The 23,132-nt window shown below is 40.5% G+C and overlaps 1 protein-coding gene across 1 annotated transcript in view; it reads right to left on the reverse strand.

The window, feature by feature from the left end:
• Window positions 1-23,132, reverse strand: part of TMC2 (transmembrane channel like 2) — a 129,597-nt gene that overhangs the window by 96,982 nt on the left and 9,483 nt on the right. Inside the window, exons 3-6 of the mRNA XM_040433923.1 lie at window positions 16,728-16,809; window positions 14,570-14,676; window positions 12,249-12,347; window positions 11,449-11,591 (exon numbers count right to left, since the gene is read on the reverse strand). Of these exons, the coding sequence (XP_040289857.1) occupies window positions 11,449-11,591; window positions 12,249-12,347; window positions 14,570-14,676; window positions 16,728-16,809 (431 nt within the window). The remainder of the gene's footprint in view (window positions 1-11,448; window positions 11,592-12,248; window positions 12,348-14,569; window positions 14,677-16,727; window positions 16,810-23,132) is intronic.

The following is a 23,132-nucleotide window of genomic DNA, read 5'->3' on the forward strand; positions in this document are numbered from 1 at the left end:
AAGTATTTACCGTCCTTTTTTTCACCGCCCTTTAATGCGTGTTGTATGGAAATACCCTCGGTGTGTTCATCGTACATGAGCCACTGTATAGCGGGTGATGAGAATCTTTTCTGGGTCTTGTGGTAAATATCTGCAGGGACAATCGCTATGGTATTTTCAGGAAGAAATTTAAACCGATACATAGCCATACATACTGACGCCAACGTGATAAGTTGATATGGGTCGATACATTTAGTGACTGTTCTGTGTTTCTTTTCACGTTTAAAGTATTGCGGCACTTTTTTTTTCAGTCATGGCCAGAATCGTGTCCCTGTAACATTCACAAGCCCTTCTCAAGACCTCAACATCCTGCTTACAGTAACCTCTTAGCTGTTCCTGAAAATTAAAGGTGTCATTTTTATGTTCTTCGTACCACACCATGAATTATTTTTTCTCTCTGGGCATCATGTAATCGCAGCCGTAATAATAATCCGGGACGACTCCTATGTGACCCTTGGCGCCTGAAAAGCCCATAGCTTCTGGCATCTTACTGAGCTTCATCGGTATGAAATTCAACGAATCTATGAATCAAATTTTTTAATCAGTCAGGGTAAGGCACATTAACCGTCCGCCTTGGTTTATAATGTCAATTTTACATTTTTCGTTGATCAGCTCCTGTATAACAAAATAAGCGTCGTAACGACCGGCATTATGCGCTATGAACATGTAGCCGGAAAACTTTCCGTTGATAAAAAAGCATACAAAATCGCGCGTACAGGATTTACCGCTAAATTGCCAGGAATTAGGGCCGTATAATGTAGTCGCGTAAATGTAATTGGGTATATGTGTGCCTGTTTCTTGCATGCACTCAAAGTCGTAAAAGATGTACTTGTCAGTCGCTTGTTTGGGGTTGTAAGGCTGCATGTAACAGACGTGGTCGTCAAATTTGCCAACCAGCCCGCCGCAGACACTGCATTTTAGCGCCCCAGTCTATATATCTGTAACAAAAAACGCAAAAAGTTTTTTTCTTACAAAGCGCGTTATCACTAAGTGATAGGTTTCTATGCGTTTCAAAGCACGTCCCTGGACGACAAAGCACCATGCATATCGGGCACCGTACATTATCGTCCCGATCAACGCAATCCGTCTGCTGACACGCTTTGCAAAACTGTATACAGCCGTGTTGGTGTTTATTGTATACAGAGCAGCACCGGACACATAAATATTTGGCTCTGATAAAAGCTTTTAGATTTTAAATGCCATAATAATGATTTTCATGATGCAGTATATAAACCGTCTTTTCTTTAGCGGTGTTGCCTGTATGATAATAACACCTCTGGCCCCTATTGTGTTTAAATATTTTTCAAACTCAACAATTTCGCTAAAAGCGTAAACACTAGCGGCCAGACAAACGTTATTATCGTCATTGTTAAAGTTGTATAAATGTTGTTTTTTGCGTTCAATAATGCGGCTATACGCTACGCCGCCCAAAAGCCTTCGGGCATCACCGCGACGGTCCCTGACAATGATGACGACTAGTTTAAGTGAATTACCGGCTATGCACTCCGCGTTGTTCTGTAAAGCGTCAGCGATATTGTTCAAAAATGTTTTGGTGCTAAATTCAGCTCTAGAATATCTATTTGAAAAAACTGAGTCAAATGTTTTGCCACCGTCTAAGCGCAGTTGGATATAATCACTCGGCTCGGCGGCCTGTAAAACTTTATCTAGCAAAGATTGCATAGCCGCGTGTATAGCATCCATCAAGAGCGTCGACAAATGAACGAATGGCTTCGAGGTTAGCGAATCTAAAATGTTCTGTGTACATGGTACTGTTAAAATTCAATAAGTCGCGCTGTTGATGGAATACACATTCTAGATAAACGGTTCTAACATTGTGGGGTTCAGGGGGTTCATCTGTGACGACTGTGTTACCGGGCATTTCGTCAGATTGCAAGTCGCTGCCTCGAGAACGATTTGTTTGGTCATTTGAACGCCTGTTTGTTTGTGTGCTGTTTGGCTGAATGTGCGCTGCTTGCGATACCTGAGGCTGCTGTGGTGTTTGTTCAGCATTCAGACAAGCCGTTGCAACAGCGTCGTCTTTTTAACATATTTTATAGCATTTAACCGCAATATACATTTTTATAGCCCGTTTTAACTTTCTAGCTCTAACGCTAATAGATGTTTTTGCGCTTTTAAAAGGCTGTCCCCCACCAACCATGTCTAGTCAGTACCTGCCTAACATCTCTTTTTCAATAGCGTCAAGATGAGTAATCAGTCTACCGTATTTACCGCGCGTAGCGTGGATTTTCAGCGCAGTAATTTTGTTGGGTCTGTTAAACGCTAAAGAGAAAGAGTCTTTAACGCAACATTCTAAATACCTTGCTACGCGTAACATTTTGTTGTTGCATATTGAGAGAGAACTCAACGCGTCGTACATATTCTCGTCCCAACAAATGCAAGAACAAGCATGAGGTGCGTGTGCCTGTTGGTCGTCGTGCGTCTGCCCTAGGTCCGTCTGTTGTACGTCATAGGGCGAATCTGGCGTCTCAAATGTGATGCGCCTTTTGAAAGACGTTGCACCTTGTGTGTCGAACGCTGGCGATATGTCGCAAAAATCTGTAACATCATTTATTATGTGTGTTGGCTCACCACTCTGCGGAACCGGCTGTGGGGTTGTTAGAATTTCGGAAATCAGCGTTAACAGTTCCGGCTGCTTTGAGCTTGTTCGTCGTTTCTCTTCTTTTCTTTTGGCAAAAATTTTGAAGAGATAACATTAAGCTCTAACTATTAAGAATTTCAAACAAAGTAATTAAGTTATATTAGTGCGCCGCGATATCTTAACTCACGCGCGTTAGGGCATTGGATAATCGGTATCTCCGGATCTTCGCGGGCGCTGGTGCATGGTTCTGGCGCTTCTGCGGCCCAAGTATTTCTAGTAACATTTGCATCACTACAGGGCGTCTGAAAAACTTAAATGACAAGGTTGGAATAAACATTAATGTTTATACACGTTTAAATCTATAGACGTTATTTCAGAGGTAGTCAGAGAACCTTACCAATCGTGTTCGATTTCTTTGACAGCGCTCTGGAAACACCGGTAGCGTCCATTTTTCTTTTCAACGCTGCGATTTTAGAAAAGCGAATTAGGATTATTGATAATGCTTAAAATTAGAATACATTGACAATACGGGTTACGCCTTACGCTGTTTGGGACGCTCGCGCCGCTGTTGTAAATCATCGTCCGTGAGATCCGTTAGATCATGAAAAGTATACATTTTTCTTTTCAGCGCTGCGATTTTAAAAAGCGTATTAGAAATATAGACAGTGTTTAAAAATAGAGTACATCAACAATGTGGATCGATACTTACTCTGATTGGTGGGGCGCTTGCGGCGCTGTTTTATGGCAGCCGGCGTTGGTGTCGATAGATCGATAATAGCCGGCGGTTCGTTCTCCTTTAGGCTCATCCGAATAGTTGGTGGTACTAGCCGCCGCGCTTGAATACGTTGTATTTTCTCCACCAGTAATGCCGTTCAAGGTTCTTAGAATGTTATCAATGTGCTTGTCTATAATAAACATATATGAAATATAACAAGCGCCGCTATAAACTATGTATATATATAATAAAAGATTATAACGGTTATGCTTACCGGCCTGTTGCAGCGACGTAGTCATGTAGTCGTAGTCGTCGATTGAAATATGTTGCTGCGCTAACGCCGGACCGCATGCAGCGTCATCTGAAATCATTCGCGGGCAGCCGTCGCTGATGAACGATTCATAAAAGTCTTCCTCCGCTATAAGCATTTCAGCATCGGGGATGATATCATCGCCCCATAAAGTATCTTGGTAAGCTGACATCTAAAAACAATTTGAATATTGTAAATTATTGTATAAATAACAAAAATAATATACGGTCCAAATAAATGCGTGGTATATAGCGGCGCAATAATTGTTGTGAAATAACAAAATTATATATGTATATAAAAATAGTCGGGCATTATAAGCAGTTAATTCACCCATATAGCTATTACATATTACAACCATTTTTCAGACTGTGTTAGATAGATAAAGTGGGTAGATAGATAGATAGATAGATACAGTAGATGGAAAGTTCTATAGATAGGCTAGATAGATACATAGATAAATGCATGACACGACCCGACGTAATAATCGCTGAGAAATTTGTCAAATGTTGCGTGTTATATTACATTGATAAAGAATTTAAAACAGGCATGTTAAAAATAGTAAAAAAGAAGGGTCATATGGCAATACTCTTACCTTGAAATAAGTTTTCTTGCAGAGCCTCAATGTCAAATGATTATGCCCTGTGGTGCTCTGCCCACATGAATATATACAGATCCTGCCTGGGTTTTCTTACCATTAGCATATCCAATAGGTGGTGGCGGTGATACAAGCAATCACAATAATTTTGTTTCCTGAAAAGAGATGCTATAAAAATATGGATAGATAATGCGTAGTGTTTGCCTTAGCTGTTGAAACAATACCTTTAGTTTTTGTGTTAATTCTGCTATAGACAGATCCCGAGAAAATTAACACCTCTAAGGTTGTCACAGCTGCTACCTGATACTCATGTGTGTGGTCTTGTAGGTAATGAAAAGTTTCAATCTACTGTACGCTTGTGGAGCTGTGTAAAAACATTTATAGCAGGAATTTGACATTTCAGGTTTTTTATTCAAATTCAGGGTGTTGACACAGCTGTCCGGTGTGGTGGGAGTTAAATTACACTCAGGCACTCACAATGGGGGTAGATTTCATAGACATGCATACACTGTAAGCGTAGGCTGCAGTTATAAGAGCGCTTTTAATTACATGGTATAGCATTATAATTAAATTAATAAAACTTTTTAAAATGATTTAAATTTTGTCATCCTTGATTTTTTATCGTTGCTATTATAATTAAAAGACGCCCGCCGTGTAGCATACGTCTTTTGGACATGTCCGGGCGTGACAATATATAAAAGGCATATCAAAATGATATCAAAGTCATATCAAATCACAAATAGTGTCCTATTTCAGTACAAAAAGGAAAAAAATATATGCACTTCACTGTTGCATTTATTTGTGGTGAAAGAGTTTAGTGGCCTATTTCAGTACAAAAAGGAAAAATATATACGCATTTCACTTCTGCAGTTATATGTGGTGAAAACGTTCAGTGTCCTATTTCAGTAGAAAAAGGAAAAAAATATACGCGCTTCACTGTTGCATTTATTTGTGGTGAAAGAGTTTAGTGGCCTATTTTAGTACAAAACCAAAAATATATACGCATTTCACTTCTGCAGTTATTATTATTTCAGTACAAAAACAAAATATATTCAGCGTTAACTTTTGCAGTTATATGTGGTAAAATCTTTATTGACGTATTTTGGTCGAAAAACAAAATTAATTCAGTGGTCAGCACTGCGGTTATATGCGGTACAATATTTATTGAAGTATTTCAGTCAAAAAACAAAATTAAGTCAGCGGTCAGCGCTGCAGTTATATGTGGTAAAATCTTTATTGACGTATTTCAGTCGAAAAACTAATTTTATTCAGCGTTCAGCTCTGCAGTTATATGCGGTAAAATCTTTTGTGACGTATTTTGGTTAAAAAACTAAATTTATTACGATTTCTGCGCTGCAGTTATATGTGGTAAAACCTTTTGTGACGTATTTCGGTCGAAAAACTCATTTTGTTCAGCGCTGTAGTTATATGTGGTAAAATCTTTATTGACGTATTTCGGTCAAAAAACTAATTTTATTCAGAGTTCAGCACTGCAGTTATATGTGGTAAAATCTTTATTGACGTATTTCGGTCAAAAAACAAGTTTTATTCAGCGTTCAGCTCTGCAGTTATATGCAGTAAAATCTTTAGTGACGTATTTCGATCGAAAAACTAAATTTATTCGGCGTTCAGCGCTGCAGTTATATGTGGTAAAACCTTTTGGGACGTAATCCAGTCAAAGAACAAATTTTATTTAGCGTTCAGCGCTGTAGTTATATGCGGTAAAATCTTTAGCGACGTATTTCGGTCGAAAAACAAAATTTATTCAGCGTTCAGCGCTGCAGTTATATGTGGTAAAACCTTTTGGGACGTATTTCAGTCGAAAAACAAATTTTATTCAGCGTTTAGCGCTGCAGTTACATGTGGTAAAATCTTTATTGACATATTTTGGTAGAAAACAAATTTTATTCAGCGTTCTGCGCTGTAGTTATATGTGGTAAAATCTTTAGTGACGTATTTCAGTCGAAAAACAAAATTTATTCAGCCTTCACTGTTACCGTTATATGTGATAAAATCTTTAGTGACGTATTTTGGTCGAAAAACTAATTTTATTCAGCATTCAGCACTGCAGTTATATGTGGTAAAATCTTTATTGAAGTATTTAGGTTGAAAAACCAAATTAATTCAGTGGTCATCGCTGCGGTTTTATGTGGTAAAATCTTTACTGAAGTATTTTGGTCGAAAAACCAAATTAATTCAGTGGTCAGCGCTGCGGTTATATGCGGAAAAATCTTTATTGAAGTTTTTCTTTCGAAAAACTAAATTTATTCAGCAGTCAGCACTGAGGTTATATGCAGTAAAATCTTTATTAAAGTATTTCGGTCGAAAAACAAAATTATGCAGAAAAATCTTTAGTGACGTATCTTGAAGAAATTAGCGACTCTTTCGGGCTCAAAGCTATCTTCAAGCTTTGTCTTCTCATTGTCTCTAGCTACTCGAGGCCTGTTCATGCCAGGCAGGTTCCCCCAGAAGTATCTGGGTAGATAAGCAGCTGGTACTGCACTTGCATCAATCTTGACAGGATTCGTCTCCAGGTGGAATGCTTTCTCCATCGTAACCACGTCGTTGAATAAACTGAAGACTGGTGGATTCTCTCCTATCTTAGGCAACACTTCATTTTTATTATAAAATTTATTAAATATTGAATATTAAACTGAACCAAAACTTGATTAAAATTATAAGAAAGTAAACTTAAAGGGAGTCTTTCACGCCGATTCACCCTATTAACCTAAAACTGTGATGCCCCGGCCCGACTGTGGTCATTCAATATCGCGTTCATCGGCGCATGCGCGGGATTACGGACAGGAGGAGGGAGGTTAGAGCAGAGACTAAGGGCGGGCAGACGCGGCGGAGGGGGAGTGGCTTCGTATGAAAATGACCCAGGGGCCTGGGCTGTTGTAACGCCACCCCTGGGCACCTTCACAGCCTCATTTGCATACGAATTAAAAGTGTTTTTCTGCACAACGATGCTAGCAAGGAACTAACGGTAAGCACAGTTTTAATAGGGGGGATGCCGTGGACATAACACTGTTATTAGGTTAATAGGGTGAATCGGCGTGAAAGACTCCCTTTAAATTTTCCAATATACTATTCCAATCTTTGAGGAAAATTCACAGAAAATCTATTTGCCTAACCTTTTGTGCCGGAGAACGTGTATTATTAAATCGTGTTTTAAGGAACACTTATGAGAAATTTTAACCTTCTGTTCTGTCCCATATTCCCTATAAATGAATAGACAAAGCGGCCACTCTGTGGCCTCCTCATGCTGCTGCCACCTCCACAATCTATCGTCGTCATGCCACTCTGTGGCCCCCTCATGCTGCTGCCACCTCAGCAATCTCTCGTCATCGTGCCACTTTTTGGCCTCCTCATGCTGCTACCACCTCCACACTGTCACCTTGCTACTCTGTGGCCTCCTGATGCTGCCACCACCTCCAGAGCCTGTCATTGTGCCACTCTGTGACCTTCTCATGCTGCTGCCACCTCCAGACTCTGTCATTGTGCCACTCTGTGACCTTCTCATGCTGCTGCCACCTCCAGACCCTGTCATTGTGTAACTCGGTGGCCTCCTCATACTGCTACCACCTCCGTACTCTGTCATTGTGCCACTCGGGGCCTTCTCCTGTTGCTGCTACTGCTGCTGCCGCCACCTCCAGACTCCGTCATTGTGCCACTCAGTGGCCTCCTCATACTGATCCAAACTCCAGTCTCTTTCATTGTGCCACTCGATGGACTTCTCCTGATGCTGCTACTTCTGCTGCCGCTACCTCCAGACTCTGTCATTGTGCCACTCTGTTGTCTCCTGATGCTGCCCCTACCTCCACACTGTTGTTGTTGTGCCACTCTGTGGTATCCTCATGCTGTTCCGACCCTCCCCACTTCATGACTGGGCCACTATTTTGCTTTTCCGCCTGGCTGACATCATCATTTGTTTGACCCTTCTTCTGATCTGTTATAACAAAGGAAAAATGAAATGCACAACGGATCCTGTCTGTGTAGCAGCTGTAAGGCCTGTATGGTCCCATCAGAATTGGCTTATGATTTGGTAGCCAAAAGCAGGAGTGGGTACAAAACACAGAAGACATGCAAATATTCCATTCACGTGTCATCTCTGTTTTAGATCCACTCATGTTTTTTTTATGCATTAGCAATACTGATGGATTTTTGAGCAAATGCTGACCGAGTGAAGGCGTATGCTCCACAGACAGGATCCGTTTTTCGTGGGTTATTGTTATGACGGATCAGAGGAAGGGCAAATTAACCACTTCACATCCGCCCATATGATATAAACGTCCTATGGGTGGATGTTTATTTCTGAATGGACGTTCTAAAATGTCCATTCAGAGAAGGCAGCTGCTCGCTAATCGTGCAGCTGCCAAGCGGGGAGCCCGCTCTCAGTGACAGCAGGCCACCCCAAAGAGAAGGCAAGGACAGTTCCCAGGTGTCCCTGCCTTCTAGATTGCTGTATACACAGCGCTCAACAAGCGCTGTGTATACAGTTCGGGAAGCGCTATGCGCTGGTGCAAGGACCGAGCCCAGGACGGCACTGGTTATGACTCGGCCTGCTAACTATGACTCTACCTCTGGTACCTCGAACTGGCACCCCATGGTCCGCCTGGACCAGCTGCCTCATGTGCCAATCATCCTCAAGAGGTAGCGACCTGGTTTTCCCCTCAGAAAAGTCTGTTCCCACCATCTGGGATACTGCGAAGAACGAGGGGATCAATTAGACAACGTCCTTAGAGGACGTTTGTCACATGGCACAGTGGGTTCACATCCTCTGGTTCATGACACTTTTTTTTCTTTCTTGTTGTTTGTTTGCTTCCTCCTTTTGCTTTCTTTCTTGTCTACTTTCACTTTCTTTGTTTCTCCATTAATTTACTTTCTTGTCTCCTTTCCCTTTCTTTGTTGCTTCTTTCTTTCTTTATTGTCTCCTATCACTTTCTATGTTTCTCCTTTCGCTTTCTTTCTTTCTTGTCTCCTTTCACTTTCTTTGTTTTCTCCTTTCACTTTCTTTGTTTTCTCCCTACACTTTCTTATTTTTTTTTCTTTCACATTCTTTGTTTGTCCTTTTACTTTCTTTATCATCTCCTTTTACTTTATTTCTTTTCTTTCACTTTCTTTGTTTCTACTTTCACTTTCTTTCTTTCTTGTCTCCTTTCACTTTCTTTCCTCCTTTCACTTTCTTTCATGTTTTCTTTCATTTTCTTTCTTTTCTCATTTCACTTTCTTTCTTGTTTCCTTTCATTTTCTTTGGTTCTCCTTTTGCTTTCCTTCTTTCTTTCCTCCTTCCACTTTCTTTCTCATTTTACTTTCTTTGTTTATCTGTTTGCTTCATTTCTTGTCTATTTCACTTTCTTAGTTTTTTTTCTTTCACTTTCATTGTTTCTGCTTTCGCTTTCTTTTTTTCTTGTCTCCTTTTCACTTTGTTTCTTCCTTCCGCTTTCTTTCTTGTCTACTTTCACTTTTTTGTTTGTCCTTTCACTTTCTTTCTTTCTTTCTTTCTTGTCTCCTTTCACTTTCTTTCTTGTCTCCTTTCACTTTCTCCTTTTGCTTTCTTTCTTGCCTCCTTTCACTTTGTTTGTTTCTCATTTTACGTACTTTCTTGTCTACTTTCACTTTATTTGTTTTTTTTTGTTCACCTTGTTTGTCCTTTCGCTTTCTTGTCTCCTTTTACATTATTTTTTTCTTTCACTTTCTTTGTTTCTCCTTTCGCTTTATTTGTTTTTTTTTTGTCTCCTTTCACTTTGTTTTCTCCTTTCACTTTCTTTCTTGTCTACTTTCACTTTCTTTGTTTGTCCTTTTGCTTTCTTTCTTTCGTCTCATTTCACTTTCATTTTTCTCCTTTTGCTTTCATTCTTTCTTAGTAATTTGTGTTACTGTATGTCTTCAGTCAGTCATACAAAAAAATTTGCTTTGTGACAAATAACTTTGTCACAAAGCACATTTCTTTGTAAGTAGTGGGTGCAATGACAGGGAACGTTGATTGCGTCGCTCCACATCATTGTACCTCTGAGATGCCTCGTTCATACATGATTGCGGCATCTGATACAAATAACACAAAGTAAAATTGTGTTATTTGTAAATCATACTTACCTGATCCATTTGCTCTCAACTGGCCGCCCGCCATCTTGTTTGAAGATTTGATGCGAAATCTTGTGCGGCCCGAGATTACATCATCACAGCGGCCGGCATGGTGACGTTATACGTCACAGCTCATGTGATTTTGACAGAGATCTTTAAGCAAGATGGCAAAAGCCGGCATATTGCGAGCAAATGGATTAGGTAAGTAGGATTTTTCTGTTTATTTACACTATTTTAGGTTAAATCAATTCACTACCACAAAGCATGAGGAAATTCAGCTTCGCGTCAAATCAAATTTATCCTTAAATTCGGATCGAAGTCCACTTTGTGGACTTTAATTCACTCATCACTAGATATATTGTATTATTCCTGTGGTGGCCAATTCTAATTAACCCTACATCTAGCTGTACATATTTCAATGTGGAAATTTTTTTTATTTAAATTTGAATAAATATTTCAGAAAAAAGTCAGCCATTGCAGCTATTATTTGATTTTTCATTGTTATTTTTTCACCTCCCCTTCAAGAGCCATATCTTTTTTTTTCTATCATCATATAAGGTCTTGTTTTTTTGGCAAGACAACTTTTATTATTCAATTGCACTAATTAAATTGGTTGTCTCACTTCAGCAAGTTGAATTCATCATGTAGAGAAAGTTAATACAATCCACTTACTAATGTATTGTTATAATCCTTATTGCTTCCTTTGCTGGCTTGTTTAATTTTTCTAACAGGTTATACACTGCTCGTTTCCATGGTTACGACCACCCTGCAATCCATCAGTAGTGGTCGTGCTTGCATCCTATAGGAAAAAGCGTTGGCCTGTCTGGTAACTGGGACCACGGGAGCTCACACAGGCTACTGCTTTTTCCTATAGTGTGCAAGCACGGCCACCGCTGATGGATTGCAGGGTGGTTGTAACTATGGAAACGAGCAGCATACAATGTGATGGAAAAATGAATCAATTCAACAAAGGAGGCAATATTGATAATAACAATATATTAGTAAGTGCCTTGTATTAACCCCAATAATCAAAACTTATAAGTCTCTATGACATATAAAAAGATCAGCCACCACATTTTCCTCATGGGAAAAGTTGTATTACTTACGTTCTGATAACCACCATCAAGCTGTATCCAAAGACACCAACTCCAACCAAGAAATAAGAAAGTGGCAGTCTGTACTTTAGCCATCCAATTGTGCGTTGGTTGTTGTAAAAACCATAGAACAAAACAGAATATTTGGCATAACCCTATAAGATAAAAGGTGAACACAACCATTCTGTTCATGTCAGAAAACTTGTACAAATCAAAGCTATTCTTAAAGAGATTGCCCATGAACAACATTAGTCACCTATCCACAGGATAAATGATAAATTTATGATTTCTAACGATCTAGTTGCTAGGACAAGAACAGACATCCTCCCGTCCACTATGTGAATGGAATGGTAGTGTGCACGTGTGACCAATGGTGACCAACTTCTGTGGGTCTGGTGCTGTACTTGGTAATTCCACAGACAGTGGAAAGAGTGGCAATCACACATTAGCATTACCTCGTTATACACACAGAGGACTTGAGAACCCTGTTCTAGTGATAAGTGGTGATCCAAGTGGTCAGATCACCAGCGATCATACATTTATGACTGTATCTAGTGGAAAGGTGATAAATTGTGTTAATGGGCCAGCCCCTTTATGGTTTTGTACTGTACTAAGTTTAACAGAGATAAAGACAAATTAACTTTACATATTAATTTTCAGTTATGACATATGTTATTGCTTAGAGTTCATGATATTGTATTCATTTTTATTTTATTTTGATAAAAAATCCTAATTTAAACACAATGAAACCTTGTACATTTAGTAACATTTGATATATTACATAAAACAATATGTTTTATAGTAATTTATACCTCAAAGTCCCAAAGAACTGAGAAATCCATGGCGGTTTTTTCTTCATTTCTAGGCACTGTCTTTCGTGGTAAACTGCCATATGGCAAACCCATTAATATCTGGTAAGGGAAGAACAAACATGGAATTAAGTAAAGCTTTGTAGAAAATTTGGACTATAAAATTATTTTAAAGGGAATCTGTCACTATTGAGTACAATACTGTTTTTCTTTTGTTGATTCGAGGCTCCTTTCCCAGCTGGAGATAGGAATTAATAGGCCTATAATATGCTACAATAACAAAATATTGCAGTGTATTATACCAGATATCAGTCTATTAAAAGTTCAAGTCCCCTAGTGGGACAAAAAATGTAAAATAATAAAATATTTAAAAAGTTTGTTAAAATGTGCCTTTTTGTGCACAAGTAGTAAGACACATATCTCCGCAATCTAACTGTCTCTATATTGTTAAGATTTTCAAAATTTCAAATGCAAAAATCTGTATCAGAAATAATCTTATTGTTTACGAATTTGCCATAATGATTTAATAAAAGTTAACCAATATGATATGTGCCCTAAAATGGTACTATTTAAAATATATCAAATAAAACAATCCTTCATCTAATTGCATGCTGACAAAAAATAAAAAAGATTTTGGCTCTTGGAATTATAAAGGGGTTGTCCAGGCTATAGATACTTATGACCTATCCTCTGGTTAGGTCATCAGCATCAGATCTGTTGTGGTCAGACACCTGGCAGCCCCACTGATCAGCTGTTCTCAGCAGCCAATAGTGCTAGAAATAAGACAGTGGACGCAGCCGGAAGCAGACAGCTCCATACACTGTGTAGAGGCTTTGGCAGGTTGCTACAACTCAGCTCCCATTTAAGTGTATTTTAATGTAAAGAGATGTCATCTACCTGTGCAAACCATGATTCACTATGAGGCATAACAGCTCATGTAACCCCTGTGACATGGTCACTACTGTTTAGAGCAGAAAATGTATTATTCTTCTGTTTTCAGGAAGTATAACTGGTGTTTGACCATGTAACAGATTATTTCCACAGCGCTGGTCTTTTGGAAAACCAGGGGCAAGGATCTGATAGCAGGAGAGGAGAGAGAGAAGGGTGGGGGCCCCAGTTCACCAATAAAGGCTAGGTCTTTCATCATCAGATGGGTGAAATCAAGCACCAGGTTTGAAATCCCTTAAAGAGCCTCTGTCAGCATGATCCACCCAAATAAACCAGGCATTCTGCCTGGTAGGGTTGACCATGCTGGTTAAAATGATACCTTTCTTTTGTCTGTATGTTAAACAGCTGCAGATATATGTGTGTATTTTATTCATATGCAAATGAGCAAGATGTAAAATTCATCCTAGAGCTGTGTCATAGCACAGCATCATATACACTACTTACAGCCTAGCAAGCACAGCATTACTTGCGTCAGGCCATTTGCCATACAAAATTTTAATTTATATTAATGTTTATAATTGTTTAAATGAGGAAAACTTAACTGAATTTAAAATGTATACGTCTCTTTTGGGATTTGAACCTGATACCCCCTGTATGGGTCAGAGCACTAAACTTTAAGCTATAGACCTACTATGTTAAGAATAGTGTTTTTCTATACTTAGAAAGCTAATACCTATTACTGGTTTATTCACAGGTATATATCGTGGCTGCGAAGAAGCCAGTAATATGTATTAGTTTTCCAGACATAGAAAACCACTATTTTCAACATAGTACGTTTATAGCCTAGAGTTAAGTGTTCTGACTTACATACAGAGGGTCTCAGTTTCAAATCCCAAAAAAGACTTGTATATTTTCTCCCTCATTTAACCAATCTTATGTGTATGGCAAAAGGGCCTGATGCAAGTAATGCTGTACTTGCTAAGCTGTATAGTAGTGTAACATCATGCTATGACACCTCATACTCACCTCCCTATCTAGTTCAAGATCTACTTCTCAGTGTAAAGGCAACGTTTGATCCAGAGTTGAGTGTCACAGATATGAGAAGAATGATTGCATCTGCTATTTCTGCCCTTATCATGCTTGATTTCTAGCACTGTCAATCAAGGGGAGGGGAGAGTGTGAGCACAGAGATGTTACAAAAGCAGTGCTCCAAGGACTCAGTTCTCCCCTCCCTAAAGCTTGAACTTATTCATCTACATATGAATAAAACACACATATCTCTGCAGCTGTTGCTACTTGCTCAATTACTGTACATTTGGCTTTTATTCTTTATATATATATATATATATATATATATATATATACACAATGTATGCATATATATCTTAGTACAAGTATTTATTCATTTATGAAATTACTTATAAAAAGGCCCATACCTCTGGAATTACCACAAGTCCAAATATTAGACCAAAGAGCACCAAGTTTACTCCATACATCCACCTCAAGAATATAAAGTAAGATGCAACAGACGAACCAAAGTGACCTTATAAAAATAAAAAGTTAAAAAATTATTACAAAATCACTATAAAATGTCAAAAGCTGAGTGTATATGAGTAGTGCTGAGTATTTGTAATTTTAAGCCTCAGGTGCATGGCATGATAAGCTCCCCAATGCAATTTGTTGGAGTCCAAAAGAAACAAACCTCCTCTGTATGAAACTGTAGACATATAGAAATACTTTAAGTTCCTATAAAAGAGTCACAGCTACACTTTCTATCACCCTGACAAAATATCTGGTTTTCTCTCCTTGCCCTGTATCTAAATACTGTGGCCAAGGTAAAGTGACTTTCGGCGCCCCCCTAGCAAGTAGTATCAGCATATGCACTTCCCCCCAGGTAGCTTTTATTTTAAAGAGGACTTGTCACTATGAAAATGCCATGCAATCTACCAGCAGCATGTTATAGAGCAGGAGAAGCTGAGCAGATTAATACATAGTTTTATGGGAAAAGATTTAGTAAAACTTATAATGGATGCATTGAAATTTCTGCTCTGTCCATGGGGCTGTCTTTTTAGTGACTGACAGCTATCCATATATTCTATCAATCACTGGTAACAGTTGAATGTACTGTCTTGAGCTCAGAAAGAGAAGAGATTTAAATGTATAAATTGCAAGTTTCACTGAATTCCCCCCCCCCCCAAAAAAAAGACTATATACATATGAATCTGCTCAGCTCCTCCTGCTCTATAATACGCTGCCTACCAATTACCCTACATTTCATGGTCACGAGTTCTCTTTAAAGAGGACCTATGCTATATGACCTCAGGGCATGTCTGTTTTATAAAAAAATATCAACATGTTGGCCCAGTGGTTAGCACTGGTGCCTTGCAGCGCTGGGGTCCAAGGGTTGAATCCGACCAAGGACAACCGCATGGAGTTTGTATGTTCTCCCTGTGTTTGCGTGTGTTTACTCTGGGTACTCCGGTTTCCTCCCACACTCCAAAGACATACTGATAGGGACCTTAGATTGTGAGCCCCATTGGGGACAGTTGGATGCTAATGTCTGTAAAGCGCAGTGGAATATCTCAGTGCTATACAGTATAAGGCCTCTTTCACACGGCCGTTTTTTTTTTTCCGTTTTGCGGTCCGTTTTTTGCGGTCCGTATACGGTCCGTATACGGAACCATTGATTTCAATGGTTCCTCAAAAAAAACGGAATGTACTCCGTATGCATTCCGTTTCCGTATTTCCGTTTTTCCGTTCCGTTTTAACATAGAACATGTCCTATATTTGGCCGCAAATCACGTTCCGTGGCTCCATTAAAGTCTATGGGTCCGCAAAAAAACGGAATGCATACGGAAGTGCATCCGTATGTCTTCCGTATCCGTTCCGTTTTTTGCGGATCCATCTATTGAAAATGTTATGCCCAGCCCAATTTTTTCTATGAAATTACTGTATACTGTATTTGCCATACGGAAAAACAGAACGGAAAAACGGAACGGAAATGGAAACACAACGGAAACAAAAAACGGAACAACGGATCCGTTTAAAACGGACCGCAAAACACTGAAAAAGACATACTGTCGTGTGAAAGAGGCCTAACTGCGTAAAATAAAAAAATTGTATTCTGGAGTATATTTTCGTATAACTGTTATTCGTGTTAGAAATGTGTTGGCATAGCCCTTTGACAAAGGTAACGGTAACATCCATCGTATTATGAGCTGTATGGAGCCATAATACCACACCAATAGCAGTCTATGAGGGTATACTGTATTGTATCAAATTCATATGGAACAAAAAAAATTGGATGCTGCATTACAGAGAAATGAGAGGAATTACTTCTAAGTGAAAATACCTCTGTGATACATGGCTACAGTATGGGCACCAGGCGGCAAAAACTGTGCTGCCAAACAGACTCTGTACACAGGCTCTGATGGCTACATGAGGCCCATCTGTACGCTACTACATAGTCATTTCCTGCAGCTTCAGTGTTTTGTTCTAAATGTTGGAAATTAGAAAACCTGATACATAGATGTGAAGCGCAGATAAGACCCATAACATGATTAGTGTATGCACCATATGCAAAATGTCACATACTTTCCACCTCTTTAATCTTCATTTCCCATGGTATGCAGGCTGTTCTAAAATTTTCAAAGTCCCGTTTAAATTTGATCCATTTCTGCAAACAAATTTTTATTTATTTAATAAGAAATGTAGTAAAAGGAAATGAACATCATGAGTGGCTTCAGTGGGACACATTAATTGGGTACTGTACAATAGCATCAAAAAAATACAGGTGGACGACTGGTTCTGAGTCTTTCATTTGACCCCATTCTTCTCACCCTTCAGCACTGTTAGGTTCTGTGCCACCTCATCACTATATTTAATCAGCATGTCATTCATTACAAAAGGGAGTTTGTATCCAGAAGTTATTAAGACTGCAACTTTTTTTCCCATAGGGATACATTGAATGACAGTTTTACCAAGAATATACTGTTGCTCACAGGCAAAATCATGTCGCAGTGGAGGCCTAGCCTTAATAAAAATCAGGCCACCCCTTGTTCACACAGTGTAATTTTGGTACAGTTTTTTTTTATTATTTATTTATTTTTCTTTGCAAAACTAAGCGTGGCATAGGAAAGAGCTAAGTTTAATTGGGTGGTCCATGTGTTTTTAAAATCTGCTGGGGAGCAGTAAGGATTATGAAACAAAGAAAGAGGCTTAAAGGGGTCTGAGACACAGAAATTGATGACCATTCCTCAGGATAGGTCATGAATATTAAATCAAAGAGGGTCCAAATCTCAGCACCCCGCCAATCAGCTGGTTGAAGGAGACACAGTACTTTTGCAAGTACTACATCCTTTTTAATGTTTACCTGTACAATAACTCCTTTATAGTGGTGGTCCAATGTACTGTAAATAAGGCTGTTCGTCCCATGCAAGTGAACGGGAGAGGAAGCAGTAATCACACTGCACTGCCACTACAAGGGAGATGGCACGCCAAGTAAACATTGAAGAGGACACAGTGCTTACACAAGGGCCATAGCCCCTTCACACAGCTGATCAGCAGGCATTTGGGGAGTCAGACCCCCATGAAATGATATCGCTGACCTATCCTGAGGATTGTAGCCCAAATAACACCATTAACTCACCTGCGATAAGCCCCTCCATTCAAGGGCTTCAGGTTTGGACCCCATCAGACTGGAAATTATGATGTTATGTCCCTCTTTCACATGACCGCTCAGCCAATCATTGACCTTAAAAGTCACATGTGCATATATGGCACGTGACTGCTAAGGCCATTGATTGGCTGAGCGTTCACATGGAACCCCAGGGACTGGAAGTCCTGGGGCTGGACCCTCAGTGCTGAAATGGAGGGCTTTCAACAGGAGAGTTGAGCTTTTTTCTCTGTTTTATAAGCCTGGCTGGCTGCTCCCTTGCAGATTTTAAAAATGGTTGAACAACCCCTTTAATTTTTTTGTCTATACCTTGTTTTCTTTTAGGATCTACTCTTTCCTTAAATCGAACCTGTCACCATGAAAATGCAGGCAGCATATTGCATCTATGCATTACAGAATATAATATTCAGTATATTCCAATGCTGTGCTGTCACCTTTAGGCCCGCATTGGAATATATTAGTAATTGGCCTGTAAGTCTTGTACTGGATTAGGCATAATACTAGTAAGGACTGCCTTTCCCGATCTTAGCCAGGGAAAGGCATCCAGGGCCATGAAGTGCCCGACTCCTGGTTTTAGCGCCTTTATTGCTCCTATCTCCCCTTGCTGGGGGTTGTTGGGGGCAGTGCTGGAGCTGTGATAGAGAAGTGCATCGTGGGTTTGGTTGGATACAGCAACAGGAAGTAGTACATACAGGATGTAAACAAACCAGAGTGATATTGAGAATGGGTCGGGAGAGTCTAAATTGAAAAAAAAAAACATGGGGAAAAGTTACATTAGGGAAGTAACTACATGATCATATCTGTTAAAAACTATAATAATCCCAGAAAACCCTTATAATGGTATTTTTGCTGAATAAACCCTTTAATCTCTTTATTCCGTCGCTGTGTTTTTAACATGTTGTGAGCTGATTTGTTGAATACCAATGAAATATAGTACATGGACTAGTTACATAATTCATATATTGTCAGGATGTGACTTATTGTGAGCACTGATCAATGCCTTATTTCTGTCTTGCATTTTCCCATTACTCAAGGAATAACAATGAGTTATACATGCAGTCGTTAAAATGCCAATGCTTTTAGCAAAAAGTAATTTACCTCTGTCAGAAAACCAATCACAATCAAACAACATACAGCGTGTATGAGAGGATACATTTAACTCATTAGATGCACATTCCATGGCAGCTGAAATAACACTGACATTTTTATTATTATATTATTTTATTTTATTGCTACTTAATAAAAATCCATGAAATTGTCAAAATTTTGACCGCATTAGACATGTTTCGGTTGACTTGTTGTGCGTAAGTTATACAGTTTGTTTAGCCTGTCCTCTGTAGTGCTAGTGAAGATTATCAGGACCACTGGAGAGCTTTACATCATCAGAAAACTAATTCTCTTATAATTCCCACACAATTTACACAGTCCAAAGTGGATAAACCAATGAACAGTTATATACCAGCTGAAACTCATCCGTATTTCATGTCGAAAATCCGCAGTACCAGCAGAGTGAATAAGGTTTGCCAAATCTCATGTACAAAGGGGCACATTTATTAAGACCAGCTTTTTAGACGTTGGTCTTAATAAGGCCCTGCGCTGGCGGTGTATCCACTGGAGCTATGGTCTTACATTTACACCATTTTCTACACCTTAGGCCTCATGCACACGACCGTTTTTTTTTTGCGGTCCGCAAAACAGATTTCTGTTGTTCCGTGTTCCGAGTCCGTTTTTTCGTCCGTGGGTCTTCCTTGATTTTTGGAGAATCCACGGACATGAAAAAAAAGTCGTTTTGGTGTCCGCCTGGCCGTGCGGAGCCAAACGGATCCATCCTGACTTACAATGCAAGTCAATGGGGACGGATCCGTTTGACGTTGACACAATATGGTGCAATTGCAAACGGATCCGTCCCCATTGACTTTCAATGTAAAGTCAGGAGTCCCTATTATACCATCCGATCTGAGTTTTCTCCAATCCGATGGTATATTTTAACTTGAAGCATCCCCATCACCATGGGAACGCCTCTATGTTAGAATATACCATCGGATTTGAGTTAGATCGTGAAACTCAGATCCGACAGTATATTCTAACACAGAGGCATTCCCATGGTGATGGGGACGCTTCAGGTTAGAATATACTAAAAGAATGTGTACATGACTGCCCCCTGCTGCCTGGCAGGTGCTGCCAGGCAGCAGGGGGCAGACCCCCCCTCCCTCCCTTGTATTTAACACATTGGTGGCCAGTGCGGCCGGCCCCGCCTCCCTCCCTTGTATTTAACACATTGGTGGCCAGTGCGGCCGGCCCCCCCTCCCTCCCTTGTATTTAACACATTGGTGGCCAGTGCGGCCGGCCCCCCCTCCCTCCCTTGTATTTAACACATTGGTGGCCAGTGAGGCCGGCCCCCCCTCCCTCCCTTGTATTTAACACATTGGTGGCCAGTGCGGCCGGCCCCCCCTCCCTCCCTTGTATTTAACACATTGGTGACCAGTGCGGCCGGCCCCCCCTCCCTCCCTTTTATTTAACACATTGGTGGCCAGTGCGGCCTCCCCCCCCTCCCTCCCCCCCCTAATTAAAATGACCGACCCCCCATCTGTCACTACCAGAGCTTTGGGACGTTCTCACAGCTCTGTTTCTCCACCCCTGTGATGATGTCACTACTAGAGCTGGGAGGAGTTCTCACTGCTCTGTTTACTTTTGGTTTCCTTCCTCCCAGCTGTTCCTCATGCGTTTGATTTCCCTCTCTTTATATCACCCCTCCTCCTATTGTAGGGCGTGGATTATAGTTCTCATTTCAGTTGTAGCTCTTGCTTTAGTATCTTCACTTGTAGCTATCAGTTCACTGGACCTGTGTTCTGCTGCAGCAAGCACTCCGGATATTGCCAGCTGTCCTTGGATCCGTCTTCTCTGCGGCTGCAACACCTTCAGCTAAGTGTACAGACATTGTTGTGTACCTGATTATTTTCTGACTGGATCTGAGGTGGCCACGGTTCCCTCCATATACTGAGTAGGGCACCGGTGGCCGTGCCCCTTCCACTATTGTAGGGGTTACAGTGGTCATCAGTCTTAGGCACGTGGGCATGCCTCGTTCCGCCATTTGGATCCGGGCATGTGCTTTAGCAGAATAGGGAGAGCTTTGAGGGTCTGACAGGGGTCACCCTTTATCCTCCCTAGTTTGGGTCCGGTCAGTAGCTCTTTTACTGTGTATACTATTGTTGCTCACATACAGCCGTGACACCATCATTGGTGGCAGCGGAGAGTTCCGATTGGAGTTTAATCGCTGGGACTCCGATCGGTAACCATGGCAACCAGGACGCTACTGCAGTCCTGGCTGCCATGGTTACTTAGCAATTTTAGAAGCATTATACTTACCTGCGATGTCTGTGACCAGCCGGGCGCTCCTCCTACTGGTAAGTGAAAGGTCTGTGCTATAAGCAATGCGCCGCCGAAAAAAAACGGAAAATGGAACAACGGCCGCGGATGCACACAACGGTCGTGTGCATGAGGCCTAAACCAGTCGTAGAAAATGATGAATGAGACGGGCCCTTCCCCGCCCATGCCACTCCCTGCCACTGGCGCGAACGAGGGAAAGTCGCAGATTAGCTGTTTAATAAATGACCCCTATAGTGCTTAAGGCTACTTTCACACTTGCGCTTTCCCTTTCCGCTATTGAGATCCATCATAGGACATAACTGAACTGTGGACAGAATAACAAGCAGCGTTTTTTTGTCCGCAATGTGGTGCGGAGCAAGACGGATCCGTCCTGACACACAATGTAAGTCAATGGGGACTTTCAATGGCGTTCATGATGGATCAGTCTTAGCTATGTTAAAGGGTTTGTCTGACTTCAGCAAATGGCATTTATCATGTAGAGAACGGTAGTAGAAGACACTTACTAATGTATTGTGATTGTCCATATTGCTTCCTTTGCTGGCTGGATTCATTTTTCCATCACATTATACACTTCCCGTTTCTATGGTTACGACCACCCTGAAATCTATCAGTGGTGGTCGTGCTTGCACACTATCAGAAAAAGTGTCGGCCTCTCTGGTGGCTGGATCTGTTGGAGCGCACATAGGCTAGTGCTCTTTCCTATAGTGTGCACGCATGGCCATGAGTGATGGATCCCAGGGTGGTCGTAACCATGGAAACGAGCATTGTATAATGGGATGGAAAAATGAATCCAACCAGCAAAGAAGGCAATATGGATAATAACAATACATTAGTACGTGCCTTGTATTAACTTCCTCTACATAATCAATGCCATTTTCTGAAGTGAGACAATCCCTTTAAAGATAATACAACCGTATTCGTTCATAACGGATGCAGACGGTTGTATTATTAGAACGGAATCGTTTTTGCTAATTCATGACGGATCCAGCGAAAACACTGGTATGAAAGTAGCCTTATTTGTACGTGTAGAAATTGACCTTCAGAACAGCTTTTAAAATCTGCAGCATGTTAATTGTTTGTGCGGCTCTGTGGCTGATGCAATATGGTTTCCCCATAGATTTCAATGTTTTTTTTAAATACACAGAAAATATGTACCAAAAATGCACCAAAAAATGTAATAATGTGCATTTATGTGTGGTTTTTATTGTGTTTTCATGCAGCTCTATAATCTTCAGTTCTGCCTCCCATTGAAATTAATGGGAGATAGAATCCATCTGGAAATTTCAGCATGAGTCTCCACGCCAAAATCCCGCCTTCAAAACCTTAGTGTGAACAAGCGCTAATATTCTTATCATTTCTGGTGGGGGTTACCCTATCACAGTGATCTGCGAGTGTTCACCGCTGTGCGATCGAATGGATCAGATTAGTTTTATTTTATCATTTATTTATGTTTGCACAGGAAGAGTGGGGAAGGCAGCATTAATAAGGCTACGGCAGGGTTCAGCAAAAACGCTTCCGTTACTGATAATACAACCATCTGCATCTGTTATGAACGGATCCGGTTGTATTATCTTTAACATACCCAAGATGGATCCGTCATAAACTCCATTGAAAGTCAATGGGGGACGGATCCGTTTTCTATTGTGTCAGAGAAAACGGATCCATCCCCATTGACTTGCATTGTGGGTCATGACAGATGCGGTTTACTCTCCGGTATGGGAATGCATTTTGGAGCATTCTGTTCTGTTCAGTTACGTTTTGTCCCCATTGACAATGAATAGGGACAAAACAGAAGCATTTTTTTCCGGCATTGAAACCCTATGATGGATCTCAATACTAGAAAATAGAAACACTAGTGTGAAAGTAGCCTAATACTGTGACCTCTAATAGGGCGATTATTAATACTGGAAGCCACTGGGTGCAGTCACATCACCGTT

The sequence above is a fragment of the Bufo bufo genome, chromosome 5 (assembly GCF_905171765.1).
Source record: "Bufo bufo chromosome 5, aBufBuf1.1, whole genome shotgun sequence".
NCBI classification, from domain to species: Eukaryota; Metazoa; Chordata; class Amphibia; order Anura; family Bufonidae; genus Bufo; species Bufo bufo.